At 52.6% G+C, this 14,798-nt stretch overlaps 9 protein-coding genes across 9 annotated transcripts; 4 read left to right on the top strand and 5 right to left on the bottom strand.

The window, feature by feature from the left end:
- Positions 1-86: 86 nt before the first annotated feature.
- Positions 87-794, top strand: PPTG_15468 (hypothetical protein; the record flags this gene model as incomplete). The annotated part of the gene is made up of 1 exon (XM_008913678.1): positions 87-794. The coding sequence occupies one exon, from the start codon at positions 87-89 to the stop codon at positions 792-794; it is 708 nt and encodes a 235-aa protein (XP_008911926.1).
- A 62-nt stretch (positions 795-856) lies between these two features.
- PPTG_15467 (hypothetical protein) lies at positions 857-1,861 on the bottom strand (the record flags this gene model as incomplete). Its single annotated transcript, XM_008913677.1, has 1 exon — positions 857-1,861. The coding sequence occupies one exon, from the start codon at positions 1,859-1,861 to the stop codon at positions 857-859; it is 1,005 nt and encodes a 334-aa protein (XP_008911925.1).
- A 164-nt stretch (positions 1,862-2,025) lies between these two features.
- On the bottom strand, positions 2,026-3,489 carry PPTG_15466 (beta-galactosidase; the record flags this gene model as incomplete). The annotated part of the gene is made up of 1 exon (XM_008913676.1): positions 2,026-3,489. The coding sequence occupies one exon, from the start codon at positions 3,487-3,489 to the stop codon at positions 2,026-2,028; it is 1,464 nt and encodes a 487-aa protein (XP_008911924.1).
- Positions 3,490-3,865: 376 nt separating this feature from the next.
- On the bottom strand, positions 3,866-4,947 carry PPTG_15465 (hypothetical protein). The gene has a single exon (XM_008913675.1). The coding sequence runs from the start codon at positions 4,917-4,919 to the stop codon at positions 3,993-3,995; it is 927 nt and encodes a 308-aa protein (XP_008911923.1). The 5' UTR covers positions 4,920-4,947; the 3' UTR covers positions 3,866-3,992.
- Positions 4,948-4,969: 22 nt separating this feature from the next.
- Positions 4,970-6,084, bottom strand: PPTG_15463 (hypothetical protein). Its single transcript, XM_008913673.1, has one exon. The coding sequence runs from the start codon at positions 5,995-5,997 to the stop codon at positions 5,455-5,457; it is 543 nt and encodes a 180-aa protein (XP_008911921.1). The 5' UTR covers positions 5,998-6,084; the 3' UTR covers positions 4,970-5,454.
- Positions 5,053-5,328, top strand: PPTG_15464 (hypothetical protein; the record flags this gene model as incomplete). The annotated part of the gene is made up of 1 exon (XM_008913674.1): positions 5,053-5,328. The coding sequence occupies one exon, from the start codon at positions 5,053-5,055 to the stop codon at positions 5,326-5,328; it is 276 nt and encodes a 91-aa protein (XP_008911922.1).
- Positions 6,085-6,121: 37 nt separating the features above from the next.
- On the top strand, positions 6,122-11,125 carry PPTG_15462 (hypothetical protein). The gene is made up of 2 exons (XM_008913672.1): positions 6,122-6,316; positions 6,379-11,125. The coding sequence occupies exons 1-2, from the start codon at positions 6,178-6,180 to the stop codon at positions 10,995-10,997; spliced, it is 4,758 nt and encodes a 1,585-aa protein (XP_008911920.1). The 5' UTR covers positions 6,122-6,177; the 3' UTR covers positions 10,998-11,125.
- PPTG_15461 (hypothetical protein) lies at positions 11,036-11,689 on the bottom strand. The gene has a single exon (XM_008913671.1). It carries the CDS (start codon positions 11,675-11,677, stop codon positions 11,171-11,173), a length of 507 nt encoding a protein of 168 aa, XP_008911919.1. The 5' UTR covers positions 11,678-11,689; the 3' UTR covers positions 11,036-11,170.
- Positions 11,690-11,766: 77 nt separating this feature from the next.
- PPTG_15460 (hypothetical protein) lies at positions 11,767-14,592 on the top strand. Its single transcript, XM_008913670.1, has one exon. The coding sequence runs from the start codon at positions 11,808-11,810 to the stop codon at positions 14,529-14,531; it is 2,724 nt and encodes a 907-aa protein (XP_008911918.1). The 5' UTR covers positions 11,767-11,807; the 3' UTR covers positions 14,532-14,592.
- Positions 14,593-14,798: the final 206 nt, after the last annotated feature.

Here is a 14,798-nt window from a genome sequence, read left to right as displayed (position 1 = left end):
TGCTCGGTGCCAGCACGAAGCAGGCGGTGCTGGAGCTCAATGCGTCCGATGATCGCGGTATCGACACGGTACGCAGTAAGATCAAGATGTTCGCGCAGCAGAAGGTGACACTTCCCCCTGGACGCCACAAGATCGTCATATTGGACGAGGCCGACTCAATGACAGCTGCAGCCCAGCAGGCTCTACGACGTACTATGGAGATCTTCTCGGCAACGACGCGATTCGCATTGGCCTGCAACAACTCCACCAAGATCATTGAGCCCATTCAGAGTCGCTGCGCCATCCTGCGTTTCACTAGACTGCCGGACGAGATGCTGCTACGTCGTCTACTGACTGTCTGCCAACAGGAGAACGTCGGATACAAGGAGGAAGGACTGGCTGCACTCATCTTCACAGCGGAGGGAGACATGCGCAATGCGCTCAACAACCTTCAGGCCACAGCGAGTGGCTTCGGCTTTGTTAGCGACGAGAACGTGTTCAAGGTCTGTGATCAGCCCCATCCCGCTGTGGTGAGGGAGATCCTGAATCACTGTGCCAAGGGAGAACTAGATGGAGCGGAGAAACAAGCGGTCGAGCTCTGGAAGAGTGGATACTCGTCGCTGGATATCATCGGAACGATCTTCAGAGTGTGCAAGGCGCTGCCGATGGAGGACGAGAAGCTCAAGCTGGAGTTCATCAAGCTCATTGGAGCCACGCACATGTGCATTGCTGACGGAGTGTCCACTCTACTACAGATCCATGGACTAGTGGCACGACTGTGCTCTGTCGCGCTGGCTGCCAAGCCGGAAGCTTGAGTCGTAAGAAAGGTAACAAATAGATATGACCTTACTTAGGGGTAAAAGACGATTTGAAAGAGTTAAACGTGGTGCTTTGAGATGCCTAGCAGACACGTGCCCCGAGTGAGCTTGGTCTTTGGTCCACTGCTGGGTTTGAAGGCCCTACGCTCGCGCAGTGCATTGGGCAGGTCCTTGGTCGCTATCTTGACGGGGTTACGGCGATTGGGTAGCATGGCACGGTTCACGATGGCTTCGTCATACGGCTCTGGTAGTCTCTCTGGGAACTTCTCAAACGTGCCTTCTTCTCCTGCTTTGATCGGGTTATTAGGCTTCCAGGCCTTGTACGTTGGAGCGCGAGCTGCCGCCCGTTCCTTGGGGTTCATCAGCTCTTGTGCACCTGGCGGTTTGGCCAGACACTGATCATCCCAGCCCATGACACGTGACGCTGCAACGTGTTCATGACTGTCGAAGAAATCTACGCCTTCGGTGGTCGACTTGAACGGCTTGCGGTCACCAATTGCTGCTTTGTGTTTGTCTTCGATGAGTTTAGCTGCTCGTCGCTCAGATCCATAGTCAGCGTCCATGGCTGAAAGATTCCCGCCGATCAAAGTGCCTGCATATCCGAAGGTGCCTCGACGTCCCGGATTTGTTAGCACATTCTTCTTCTCGAACTGTTTTTCTTTTGGATTGGGCTTCGGTGCTGCGTTTTCCTCCATCGCTTTCTTGATGTCGTCTTCGTCACGCTCATATTTGCCGAATGCTCCGTAGTAATCACCAGATCCAGTGTGGTTCTGCGACGGGTTCGAGTACGAGAACCCGTTAGGCTTGACAAACGTTTTCGTGTTTTCAAGTCGACGTCGAGCTTCGAGTTTGTACTGCTCTGCATATTCGCCACCGAGTGGATCAAACTTCGGAAAACCGGGACCAAAGGTAGCAGCGAGCTGGCCCTTCTTGGGTGGACAGGTCAGGAACGGCTTCAAGTCACCTCCCAGACCTCGTTCCTTGGATTTCTTCTGACCGTATGGATCACCTACTGAGATGAAGCTTAGATCACTGAAGCCACCGTCGCGAGATGGCGTTGTCATGTCTGCAAAATGCAATATAACAACGTTGGTGCTCTCGTTCAGAAGTTTTTCAAGGTGATGACATAAATGCAAATAGCAGTGGAGTGAAAAGAGCTATTTTCAAGTTGATGGGCCAAAATGGGACACCCTAAAATAGCGAATGGCTCAACTTGGATACAGCACAGTTACGGAATCGCGACATCGATGTTAGAGTACTTGGACTGGAAGCCGTTTTTGGCAATCGTGTCATGATACCATGACGCTGAGTCCTTCAGCGTACGTTCTCGAGTCTCGTAGTCCACCCAGATGAGCCCGAAGCGGATGTTGAACCCTCCAGCCCACTCGTAGTTGTCGAAGAGTGACCAGGTGAAGTATCCGCGGACGTCAGCGCCCTCTGCAATAGCTTCGTGGATTCCGGTAAGGTACTGCTCGAAGAAATCAACTCGCTTCACGTCCTTAATACCTTCGTCCTTAGATTGATCCGGCCACGAAGATCCATTTTCGGTGATGATGACACCGTTCTTGGGCTGATACGTCTTGCTGATGTGCACACAGAGCTTCTTGAGCCCCCACGGGGTCACGAAGTTCCACATTGCTGCAGTAGGCGCCCACGATGGGTCTTCATACGAAGTCACACCTTCGTCCTGGAAGAATGACCCAGAATTGTTGCTTGGAGGCAACTCGCCGGCCTTGTACAAGTCCGATGGCTTGGCAAACGCTGAGGTGTAGTTGTTCAGTCCGAAGAAGTCCGAGCTCCCCTTCAACAGCTTTTTCTGCTCCTCCGTGAACTTGGGTAGGCGATCTCCCAGTCTGTCCTTCATGATCTGCGGGTAGTCGCCCTTGTAGATTGGGTCCGCGAACCAACCGAGATGGAACGCAATTGAGCGCTCTGCAGCCTCAATGTTCGCCTTCATCTCTACAGGATCATCGGTGGGGGCAGGCAGACGCCAATCCGCGCTCAACGTTACGCCGATCTGCCCTCCTTGTTGCTTCTGGAAGTCCTTACGGTACGTGTCAACAGCGCGCGAGTGTGCAATGAGCAAGTTATGTCCGCATCTGTACGGCTCAATGTGGGCATTGTGCTTGCGTCCAGGGGCGTGCACCCCCAGTGCAAGCCCCATGACACAGTGCACCCACGGTTCGTTGAGCGTGATCCAGTTCTTCACGCGGTCACCGAAGCGTTCGAAACACACGCGGGCATAGGCGACAAAAGCGTCCTGCACGTGTGTGCCATGGCCCAGCCACCCGTCGAACTCCGTCTGTAGTGCCAGTGGCAGATCCCAGTGGTAAAGCGTCACGAATGGAGTGATGCCATTCGCCAATAGCTCATCAATCAACCGGTTGTAGAAACTCACGCCCTCCTCGTTCACTTCGCCCACTCCGGCGGGGATGATTCGAGGCCAGGAAATCGAAAACCGGTATCCCTTGAGACCGATTTGCTTCATGAGAGCGACATCCTCCTTGTAGCGGTGGAAATGGTCGATCGCAACGTCACCCGTTTGGCCTTTGTAAGTCTTGCCAGGCGTGTGAGAGAACGCATCCCAGATACTTGCACCGCGTCCACCGTCTTGAGCTCCACCCTCGATCTGGTACGCGGCTGTGGCGGCGCCCCACATGAAGTCCTTAGGGAATTGACGTTCGTGGGCCATTTCGAAAGTTTTGGACGTTGTATGAGGCGAAAGGACTTGCTATGGAGGCGGCAAATTTGAAAATGAACAGCTCTTGAGCTGATGAACTTGACGAGCTAACTGTTTTTGGTAGCGCGAGTATTTGCAGGCATCAACACGTAGGACTTTACACAAAGCATTGCTGACGTCACAGACAGCACGGCTTATGCTTTTCATTTACGTTGTCGAGCAACATCAGTGGTATATCGCTGGTGGTCCAGGCATAAACTTCAACGTGTGCAAGTCAACTGACCCAGAGTTGGCCAAGAGAGGCGATCAGCTCCGAATGTTACACCTTGTAGCAACACTACGGCATATAAACTAATCCCAGAGATGTACAAGCGCACATTTCTGTAAGCTCACGTCTTGATCACTCAGCGTTGCTGGTATACGATAATAAGAACCTTAATTGAGTCGAATTCTTAATACTTGTTCATCGCGTGGTCTTTACGATCCTCTGTTACTCCTACGAGGCTCCTTATCGGTTAGTAGCCGTTCAACACCTTGTCGATAAAATGCCAATTCGGACTATTGTCCAAAGGGAAGCCGTCAGGACCCTGAAGATCCTCGTTCGCCAAACGTTTGACTGATTTCTCCTTGCCTTCCAAGACACGTTTCTTTTCGAAGAAGACGTAGGCTGTGCGGTAAACCACGTTGGACGCGCCAGAATTGGCACCACACCTCAAATTCATAAAGCTTCGCAGACTGTTGCTGTTCACATCGCCCAGTGCTCGGAGGAAAGCCGCCTTCGTTACCATTCCTTCGCCCAAGAAGTAGTTGATCTTCTTTCGGATTTCGTCGCAGTCGTCAAACACTGGCACAGTGCCATCGTCGTCCATATCTGGCAGCTCCACCTCCTCAATCCTCTTTAGCAACTCAGCTCCATCTTTCGACCTTTTTGTTTTTACTTCTTTTTGCTCCACTGCTTTGCGTTTTCTGTCTTTGGGCTTCATATATTTCAGTTTCTCCTTCTCTCTCTTCTCGTAGTGATCGAAGAAAATAGTTCCACCCAGATACGTTGAGTTGTCCTCCCCTGCGATTGGACCGGTCAAGCCCATGAACTCCCGGAATTCTTTCGGTTCAATATCGAGGAGGTCCAAAAACGCCGTTTGTGTCATCTCCTTGGTGGACAGGAGCTTGCGGATTTTGACTCGGATCTGGTTGCAGTTCCACTTGGGCCTTTCGGGTTCACGGTGTTCGGATTTATCTTCATGAGTATCTTCTGCGGGTTCTGAATTGGTCAGAGGCTTGTACGACCGCCACAAAAAGCGGTTGATGGCCAGGATGTTAGCTTCAGACGGAGAAGAAGGATTCTCAAGTGTCTGTCCAAGTTCCTCCCATGTCGTTGGGGGATTGCTCTCGATAGTGGCGGCGATAGGCTCCACCGCGTTCAGCAGCTTTGAAATGTCCATGGCGGGAATTTTTGAAGTGAGCTTCACAAAAGTTACGGAATGAATCATAACTGTAACTTTTTGCTTATCATTTTTAACGTTTCTATATTGGACGGATTTCTAACGTGGATACAGATCTCTTACGGCGACACCAATGGGGAGCGCGCTGCAGAATGTGCTGCGGCCAGGAAGCCACGAGTTCGTGATCGTGCTGAACGTGGTGCTAGCGCTGCTGTTCTTTGTGATGCTGGCGGTCATCTACACAGAGCTGGAGGACTCGTTCCACGTATTCGTGCTGCTGTTCCTCGTGGTGGGACTCACCGTCTCCATCAACTGGTTCATCATCGAGGCCAACAACCTCAAACACACACAGGTTGCAGAAGGCGACAAGCCGAAGCAGGAACCCAGCGCAAGAGCCAAAACGGACTAATCCAGCCGCAATTCAACAGAGAAAAACATAAAGAGACCGTTGATACAAAGCTTGTTCCTTGTCGCCGCCCTCTTCTCATTGACTTAAACTACCCACTAGAAGACGGTTTAACACTGCCAGTTCGCCTTACACGTCGTCGTCAGAAGCCAAGCCCAGGGCGCGTTTGCAGCAGCTCCTGGCGATGCTACGGCCGTAGGGAACGTACGAAAGCGTGTACCACACGAGTGCCATGAACTGGATGAGTACCGAGATCAGCACGAAAAACACTCGATGGTGGATGTGATGCGAGAAGCACAGCAACAGCGTCACGAAGATGAAGACGACGTAGACCACGGCCGAATAGCGGCGCTTGGAGTGGAACATGGTCTGCACCTGTTTCCATGGCCCCACGAAGAAGGTCGTGCAGCCGATAGACAAAATGTTGCCGATAGTGTACGCGATGGCGAACGGAGCGGGATTACCGTGCACCAGCTTAGCCAGGCGGAAAGTTGAGCCCAGCGACAGCAAAAAGCCCAGCAGGAAGCACGTGACGCAGCCGATCACACGCTCCTGGTACGACAGGCTCGGGCACAACCAGAAGCTGGAATTCGGCCCAGGCGAACCTTCCGCTGGCTGGCCACTCTCCGGGTCCAGCAGCTTCTGCTTCTGCGCTCGCAATGCGTCCATCATGGTAATCGACTAGTCGAGTCCAGCAGCTCCGATAGTAAAGCGATGCGCGAGGATCTCGAAGAGACGGGACCAAATTTTATCCCAATTTGGTCGAACCAAAAGTAGAATCAGATCTTATCCCGTAAAATATCGTACTTATTCGGGACATTACCTCCACCATACACCACTAAACGTATCGCCATGCGTCCGCTGCTGCAGGAGGCGCAGTTCGCGTGCTTCGAGGACGACGAGGGCGTCTCGCCCGAGCTCTCTTCGCTGCCGAGCTTCGTGATCTCCAGTCCGTCTGTGCGCTCACAGCCGCCCAAGAGTTTCGCGCGCGGTAGGCGTCTTTTTTAACGTTGTTTTTGTGTCATTTCTAACGCTCATTTCTATACCTTCTAGTGCGTGCATTGGAATGCAGCGGCTCAGGCAGCTTCTACTTCCAGAACGAGACTTTACGTGACCGCTTTGTGTGTTGGCGCGTGCTGAAAAACGTGGTTTTACTGCGGGAATGGAGTTTAAACTCGACGTTAAAGCAAAATGGCGTCCGCCTGGAGTTCCCTGCCCCCGTGGTGAGCACAGGAGTGTTCGCAGTCGAGAGTTGGGAGGACGATGCGGTCACTATCAACGTAGTGACGCACGCTGGAACCATCCACCGGTTTACTTATGCCGTACCGAGAGATAACAGTCTCAGTATCTTCTCTCAGGCCAATGCCAAGGCTTTTCCCGAGCCAAAACCATCCACACGCAGTCGCTGTGACGTGATGCAGACGCTGACTAGTAACGAGATCTTGACGGTAGCCCTGTGGGTGAACGAGTACAATTTAGTACTAGGAACAGACAGTGGCCGAGTACTTGGCGTGAACTTTGGACTACCCAGTGACGCTAAAAAGATGCAGGAATTTGTGTTCTCGGACGAGTCGGTAGTCAGCTGGATCTGGCATGGACTTATCAGAACAACGACAGCCAAATTGAAGGGAAATGGGGAAGATGCAGAGAGGAAAAAGATCGGAGCGGCGGTGGTGGCCATGACGTGCTTCGAGATTGAAGCGGAAGGAGATGAGGATGACAAGGACGTGTGTGTCGTGACGGTGTCTGCTGACTGTGTGCTTAGAGCGTGGAGTATCGGCTCTCAGTCGTGTCTAGGACGCCAGCAATTGCGGTCTCTGGTGATGCCTCAGACGAATGAGGACGATAACGAAGACGCAGGATGGAACGATGAAGATCTGGATGGCGATGACGGATCCAGCAGTATTGGTGTGTATGCTACGCATGCCAAGGTGGTTGCGCTGTCGGCTACAGAGTCGGATAATTGCAGGTTGTTGGTGCATCTGGATACAACGGCAGCTCACTCATCGGAGATTTATCTGCTGAGAGGAGACGTGCAGTCTTCTGCTGCTTCAAGTGCTGGAGGAGGCGAAGAGCTTGCATTGGATACAGCCAGAGTGTTCACTGTGCAGTCCCCAGAGCTGAAAGCCAAGCGTGGACTGAAGATGGTGGACTTTGCCGTGGACAAGAACTTCCTCTTCTCTTCGTGGCGATCGCTGGATGGCGATGAAGTGTACATCCACCCGAACCCGATGGCACTCACAGGTCCTAAACGTATTCTCGGCCAGCTAGTCAGCAGTCTGGACGTGCAGATGCAGCAGTACGAAGTGGAGGATAGCGAATGGTTGTTTGATCTCAAGGAAGAAGGCGTTATGACGCTTATTGACGACTTCTTCGCAGAAAGAATCCTTCTACCTGGTCGCTTCTCGAGACAGAACCTGTCCAATGCGATCGTGGAGGCACAGAGCGGCGTTCTCGGTGGCTTGAGCTCTCAGTCGCCGTTTGCCCATCGTCTACCTAAGTACAAAGACGTACTGGTTCGTCTAGTGTCCAGCCGATGTGTCGATGCGGCTGGTGCGGCTGCTATCCGCAGTGGAACTGCTCCAAGTGTGCTGCGCATTAGAGTCTGGAAGGAGCTTATCACTCTGTGCACCAAGCACTGGCGTTGCGAGAATGTGCCTATTGGCTTCGCTACGACGACGAACGCGCTGCTTCCAGGTGCACCAGTGATGCTGCGTCGTAACCGCGTGTCGTTACTGTTCCCGTCCGCTCCATCCATCACTGCTGCGTTTGTTCCGCAGGCGGAGGAAGGCTCCACAAGTGGCGAGTGCGTGGCCGACCTGGTTGCCGAAGTTCTTCCAGTATTTGACGCGTTCCCGAGCCAGAGTTTCCAGTCGTTTATCCACCGTGAAGTCGCTGATGTAGCGTCCGACTGGAAGGTGGAGTCCTTCGTGGCCTTAGCGCGTCACTGTGTTCGTCTCGGCTTGAATCCGGACTTCGTCGCAAATGCCGGTGTCTCTGGACAAACTATCAGCGCTGAGCTGGTTCTCACGCGCTCGATCCTACGCCTCAGCAAGCTTCTAGGCGGCGATGCCGCCTTCCAAGACCAAGTTTTCAAAGACCTGGTGGAGCATCTGTTCCCGTTCGAACTGTGGCGTGGCGCAGGAGCCTATAAGCCGTCGTCCCCCAAGCGAGAACGCGATTCTGACGAGGAAATGGCCGATGATAAGAACGATTTCGTGATGACAGACGCCTCTGCTACTGATTACTATTCGACCACCCGAGCGTTCTTCGCTGGCCATGAAATGTGTTTTGCTTTTGACCAAGTGGCGTCACGGACCATCGACGAAATGTGCAATCAATCTCTGCGCGTGGTGCTCTTCCTGGCGTATCTGGTGGACACTCGACCGGCTTTCCTGACCTCTGCGACGCTGAGTAAGATCGTGCGTGTGTACTTGCCTAAGTCCATCACGGTGTATCAACGCTGGAGACTGAGTCGATGGGTGGCCAGCCAAGGCATCACACAGCCGATTGCAGACACGGATCCTGTTCTCAATTCGTCAGGTTCTCTCATGCCACCACTGCTTCAAATGTTCCTGCTGGACGTCAACAAGAAGCTCAACCGCTCGGACAGCTTCAAGCGAGCGCTGTCGGTTCTCCAGCTCGCCAGTGCTAGTAACAATGTGCGCAGTGAAGAAGCTCACGGCGTGTTGGCCACGTTTACTCGCGAGATCTTGCAGTACGTCTCTCAGCCAAATGAGTCTCTAGTGCGGTTCCTACAGAAGCGACAGCAGTTTCGCTTACTGCGCGCCATGTTCTGCTGCAACCTCAGTGACATCAGTCTACATGGCAGTAGCAAGGGTGAAGCCGCTAGCTCGCAGCAGACGGAGCAAGTGCACCAGTACGTGCGCTCGATCGGTGAGTGTCTAGCGTGTGAAGGTCAGGAGGCTGCTTCGCGTGCTCACGACGATAAGGACGCTCGCGATCATGCTCGTTGGTGTTTTCAGCAAGCGATCCGCTGCTTCAGTATCTGCCTGTCCAACTTCTTCGTGGAGCGCAAGCACAGACATTCGCTGTCTGAGAAGGATCTGGAGCAGTTCATCTACGACGTCGTGGGGCTGCTGAAGGAGACAGTGCCCCGTGGCCACTACGACCAGTTGCTGAGCTTCCTGTGGACTGTGGTTACGCAGGCATTGAGCCACTTGGCTCGTCATGACGGCGGCCAGAGCTTCGCCGTGCAGTCTTTTGTCTGGGTGAACCTGTTCAAGTATTCGGTGGAGGAGCGACTATTCCGAGACGCGCATCTTGCACTTATGCACACGGCGGAGCTGTCGGCGGCTTTGGGTGCGGAGACTGCAGACGCTGAGGGCACAGCGAGTGAGTGTGTGAATTATCTGGTCAAGGAATTGGTCCGCTATGGTCATCTGGAGCTTATCTGTGAGTTGCAGTGGGGATCGTTGGAGTCACATGTCGAGAAGTACATTCTGTGGCAAGCTGCCAACGCTACGGTCGTTCACGGTGACGGCCTGGATGCGAGTGCGGTTAGATACTACAACTTGCTGTTCACCTTCTACATGCGCAAGCAACAGCCTGCCAATGCGGCGTCTTCACTCTACGCTCTTGCGCTTCGACTGCGACTGGCTGTATCCACTTCGAAAGCTGCTCTGGAGGCTCAACGCAACGCTCTGAATGCTGCTTGCAACGCGTTAAGAGCTCTGCCTGCTGAGAACCGCTGGGTTGTACGGAAACTGCACACGGAAGAGCTCAAACGACCTGCCTCGGATACTCCAGGAGACAAGTCGACAGCTTCACTGAGTGTTGTTACGCTTGAAGATATGCGTCGTGAGTTGGCAGTACTGGACGGTAAACTACGTTTACTAGCACTGGGCCACTCGGAGAGTGTGCTCTTGAGTACGATGGATGGCGACGAAGTGATCGCACTACTGGTGGACGCAGTTCATAGCAGTAGCCACAATGAAAACACGACGCTGGCGGAACGTCGGAGAGCTGGAGTGCGTTCTATCGAGGTGGCAGCGGACATTGCGGGTCAAAACTCGGCTAGTTTGTCCGGTCTCACCAAATCGTTGGCTCGCTACTGCGTTGCTAGTGAACATCCTGCTGCGTCCATCTCACGTGCTGATAGCGACTTGTTGTGGGAACTGCTGGAGCTGTTGCTGAGCAATGCTGCATCATTAGAGCAGTACGAGATCGCAGTGGAGACGGTGTTAGACTTCTGGCAACAACAAGGTCGCAAACTGGCGTTGCCTGTGTGGCTGAGTAAACGTTTGTCAAGTCCGAAGTCAGGAAACCCGTCCAAACTGCTGAGACTTTACCTAAAACATGGTCTGCTGATCGAAGGCTTGCAGTTGGTGGACGGCCTTCTGCCAGATGACGCCTCTATGCGTGGAGGAAGTACCAAGTCTGTGTTCAGCTTCCAGTCGCAGATATCAAGCGCTAAGCCGGAGCTTCCATGGATCCCTTACAACCTCGTTGACGTGCTGCTGGACTCGACATCTGCTGTGTTAAACCAAGGCGGGAATGGTGAAGTCTCTGCTGCCGCTATGACAAAATTACGTCAGCAGGATCACAGTCTTCGTCAGCAATTGGCTCGCTACTTCAACTCGGTCACGGCACTGCAGCAAGCACAAGAAGCAGCGAACCTTGCACGGAGCAGCATTGACTTGGACTTGTAGACGAATTGTTGCAGCATGATAATGGTTCAATGCAAGTGAAAAAATTGCAAATGTTTCGAATGCTAATAATTAAAGTGCAAATGCGATAAAAATAATTGCGGCCACGGCAAAAACTTCTTAACTAGTACTTAAGTAATATACAGAAACATGTAGAAGCGAAAACTAAACTGCATTCACGTGCGGATTCCTACGATGACCCTGCGCATGCCGTTGTCGTGACGCAGTGGGAATCCTTGACGGCCCTGCGTCTTCTCGTTGTCAAGACGCTTCTTTGTCTTCTTGCCACCTTCCAAGATGCGTTTCTTCTCGAAGAAAATGTAGGCTGTGCGGTACACCACGTTAGCCGCACCCGATCCAGCGCCACGTTTCAAGTTCATGAAGCTGCGCAGGCTGTTGCTGTTGACGTCGCCCAGTGCACGTAGGAAAGCCGCCTTTGTCACGATCTTTTCTCCCAGGAAAAAAAAGTTGATTTTCTTGCGGATCTCATCGCAATCGTCGTAAACGGGCACATTGCCGTCCTCCTCCATGTCTGGCAGCTCCACCTCCTGAATCTTGTTGAGTAATTCGTCTCCAGTTTCGAGCTTTTTGATCTTCTTTTCCTTCTCTTCCGTGGCCTTCCACTTCCTGTCCTGAGGCTTCAAAGTCTTGAGTTTGGCTTTCTCCTTTTTCACTTGTGGCATCTTTTTTTTTGCAGCAATTTTGATTTGCGTCGTTTTTTATACCCGTACCTGTACAAACCGATTTTGAAGCTTTATTATCGTATTCCGCAGTTTTCATCGATTGGCTGGCTCAAAAGTGACAATTGCCAACATGGCCAAGGACGGCAAGAGCAACAAGGTGGCCAAGACACTGGAGCCTGGCAACCTGAGCCAGCTAGTGTCGCTGCTAAGTGAGCAGCACGTGGCCTGGTACGACGCGGAGCCCAAGATCAAGCCGAAGCTCAAGCACAAGAACGATGGCGAGCCATTAAAGGCGACGGATGAACTGGTACTGCAACTGAAGCAACAGGCGCAGCAGTTGCTGGAAAACGAAGTGGCACGTTTCGAGACGCAAAAGAGTGGCAAAATGTCAAGCGACGACAAATATTTGTCCACCATGATGAAGTCCGGTACATTGGCCGATAGAGTGGCCGCTCTCACTCTAACCTCGCAGGCGTCGCCGCTACATTCGCTAGTACGACTCGGCCAACTCATTACGATGGCCAGTAAGAAGGCCCGACGTGAGAGCCTCATGGCCGTGGACTCTCTGAAGGATCTTTTCCTCAACAACCTGCTGCCAGACGAGGCCAAGCTCCGTTTCTTCCACCAGCACCCGCTGCATGCGGCGCAGAACTCGCCCGCCCATTTGGTGCTCTGGTTCTTCGAGCATTGCCTTAAAACTGCCTACGCCCAACTCACTGGAGTGCTGGCTGCCGGCATGGACGACGCTGTGGACAGCCACAAGCGCGCATGTCTGCGTGCAGCCAACGCACTGCTCAAGGCCAAGCCCGAACAGGAGGCCGTGCTGTTGGCCATGCTCGTGAACAAACTGGGTGACCCGGACCGTAAAATTGCGGCCTATTTGCATCGAATGCTGCAGGAATTGCTGCGTGAACACCCGGCTATGAAGCGCGTGGTGGTGGACGAAGTGGAACGTTTACTCACGCGCCCAAAGGTGTCGGATCGTGCCAAATACAACGCCGTGTTGTTCCTCAACCAGATTTACCTCGAAGGTGATGGAGTAGACGCCGATCTGGCTGGTCACTTGATCGCTGTGTACTTCGGACTATTCTCAAAGGAAGTTCACCGTCATGATGAGAAGAACAAGACGGTTAAAGAAGCGAAAAAAGGCAAGAAGAACAAGAAGAAAAAGCCTGTATCCACCTCAGAAGAAGCCATGGACCGTAAGCTGCTGAGTGCGTTGCTAGTCGGTGTTAACCGTGCGTTCCCGTACGCGAACGCCACGTCTTCCAACTTTACTGAAGAGATCGACTCGTTGTTCCAAGTTGTGCATCGCGCCCACCACAGTACCAGTGTGCAGGCGCTTATGCTGCTATTCCAGGTTATGAACAGCACTAACTCGGTATCCGACCGGTTTTACACTGCGCTATACGGAAAGCTGATTGACCCAAAGGTGCGCGAGACATCCAAGCACACGCTGTTCCTCAACCTGATCTTCCGTGCCATGAAGGCGGATGTATCGCCTGCACGTGCCGGAGCCTTCACCAAGCGTTTATTGCAGCTGGCCAGTGTGATGCCGCCGGCTTTCACGTGTGCTGTGCTCTTCTTGCTGTCTGAATTGCTCAAGGTGAAGCCTCAGCTACGTACATTGCTGGACCAGCCCGAGTCTGGATCTACTAGCGCCGGTGACGAGCACTTTGAAGATGTTAAGACGGAGGAATTTAAACTTGAAAAGGAGGAGTCCGACGACGATGAGGACACTACGGAAGACGCTGGATCCAGTAAATTAGACGATGGTTTGACGGACGAAGAGCGCTCGGCTAAGGTTCTGGCCCAAATGTTTGGTAAGCCTGAGAAGGAGATGAAGAAAGAGGCTGCTGTCGTGAGCTTTGATGACGAACCGACCACGAAAAAGGAGAAGGAAGAAGGTGGGTATGATGCTACCAAGCGTAACCCGCTCTTCGCTGGCGCTGAGACGTCGTGTGCCTGGGAGATTCAGATGCTGGCGCACCATTACCACCCGTCCGTGCAGAGTTTCACGCGCCAACTTCTTGATAACAAGGATAGGGGCATTCAGTACGCTGGAGATCCGCTGGTGGACTTTACGATGCACGCCTTCTTCGAGAAGTTCGTGAACAAGAAGCCGCGTCATAAGGTGGCTGAGACGAGCGGTAACAACGGTGCTAAGGCCAAGAACTGGACGTTCGCCCCCATTAACACGGAGGCTGTGCTGCAGGAGAAGGAGGACAATGTGGACGCTAGTGACCAGTTCTTCTACAAGTTCTTCAAGGAGCGAGCTTCGCGTGATGCTGAGCATCTTAACAGCCGCCGTAAGAAGGCCAAGAATGAACGTGATGCCGATGCGCTCTCTGACGTGGAGGACGCTGATGATGAAGAGATTGATGCGTACGCTCAGGAACTGGCTGAGGGGATTATGGAGGATGGGAACCACGATGATGAAGACCCAGATATGGAGGGCTGGAGTGACTCGGATGACGAGGAAGAGCCGACGCTGGAGGGCGAAGATGAGGAGATGCCAGAGTTTGCTGCTCCTGAAGAGGACGATGAAGAATCTGCCGATAGTGAACAGGAGAACGGAAATGATGATGAGGACGATGAAGTAGATGAGGACGAGGATGCTTTTGACTTCTCTGTTATGGGCGCGGATGACGATGATGACGTGCTTCAGGAAGAGCTGGAACAACTGGACGCCAAGAGGAAGAAACAAACACCACCGAAGGCCGGTGACAAGCGCAAGTCAATGTTCGCCAGCGCTGACGACTACGACCAGATTGTGAAGGAGGCCATGGCCAAGCAGGCTAAGGGCTCTAAACAGACAAAGGGTAATAAATCAAAGAAGCCGCGGCGATCGTAGATAGACAACTCAGCGTAGACTGAAGATAACAGGATGCATATCAAACAATTTTAGAGAATGTTGTTCATTTCATGCTGTCAATGCAATGCACGAAAACAACTGCATATACTATAGTAGTAGTATACCAGATAATCTAACCAGGCATACGACACGAATTCTAAATTTCTACGCTCGGTGAGATATTTCACTTTTCTGAGTTAATAATTTTGCTAAGGGCTAGCCAAACAAATCGAGTAACAAGTGGTCGTTGGCTTTAGGCTGGGAGGC

This window comes from Phytophthora parasitica, assembly GCF_000247585.1.
Source record: "Phytophthora parasitica INRA-310 unplaced genomic scaffold supercont2.55, whole genome shotgun sequence".
In the NCBI taxonomy this organism is placed as follows: Eukaryota; Oomycota; class Peronosporomycetes; order Peronosporales; family Peronosporaceae; genus Phytophthora; species Phytophthora nicotianae.
Note: the sequence above shows the minus strand (reverse complement) of the source record. Positions and strands in the feature narration are given on the sequence as shown.

Coding starts and splice junctions, on each gene's coding strand:
- PPTG_15461 (XM_008913671.1), bottom strand. CDS start 11,677: ATGCCACAAGTGAAAAAGGAGAAAGCCAAACTCAAGACTTTGAAGCCT.
- PPTG_15463 (XM_008913673.1), bottom strand. CDS start 5,997: ATGATGGACGCATTGCGAGCGCAGAAGCAGAAGCTGCTGGACCCGGAG.
- PPTG_15460 (XM_008913670.1), top strand. CDS start 11,808: ATGGCCAAGGACGGCAAGAGCAACAAGGTGGCCAAGACACTGGAGCCT.
- PPTG_15462 (XM_008913672.1), top strand. CDS start 6,178: ATGCGTCCGCTGCTGCAGGAGGCGCAGTTCGCGTGCTTCGAGGACGAC. Junction 6,317..6,378: donor GCCCAAGAGTTTCGCGCGCG/GTAGGCGTCTTT, acceptor TATACCTTCTAG/TGCGTGCATTGGAATGCAGC.
- PPTG_15465 (XM_008913675.1), bottom strand. CDS start 4,919: ATGGACATTTCAAAGCTGCTGAACGCGGTGGAGCCTATCGCCGCCACT.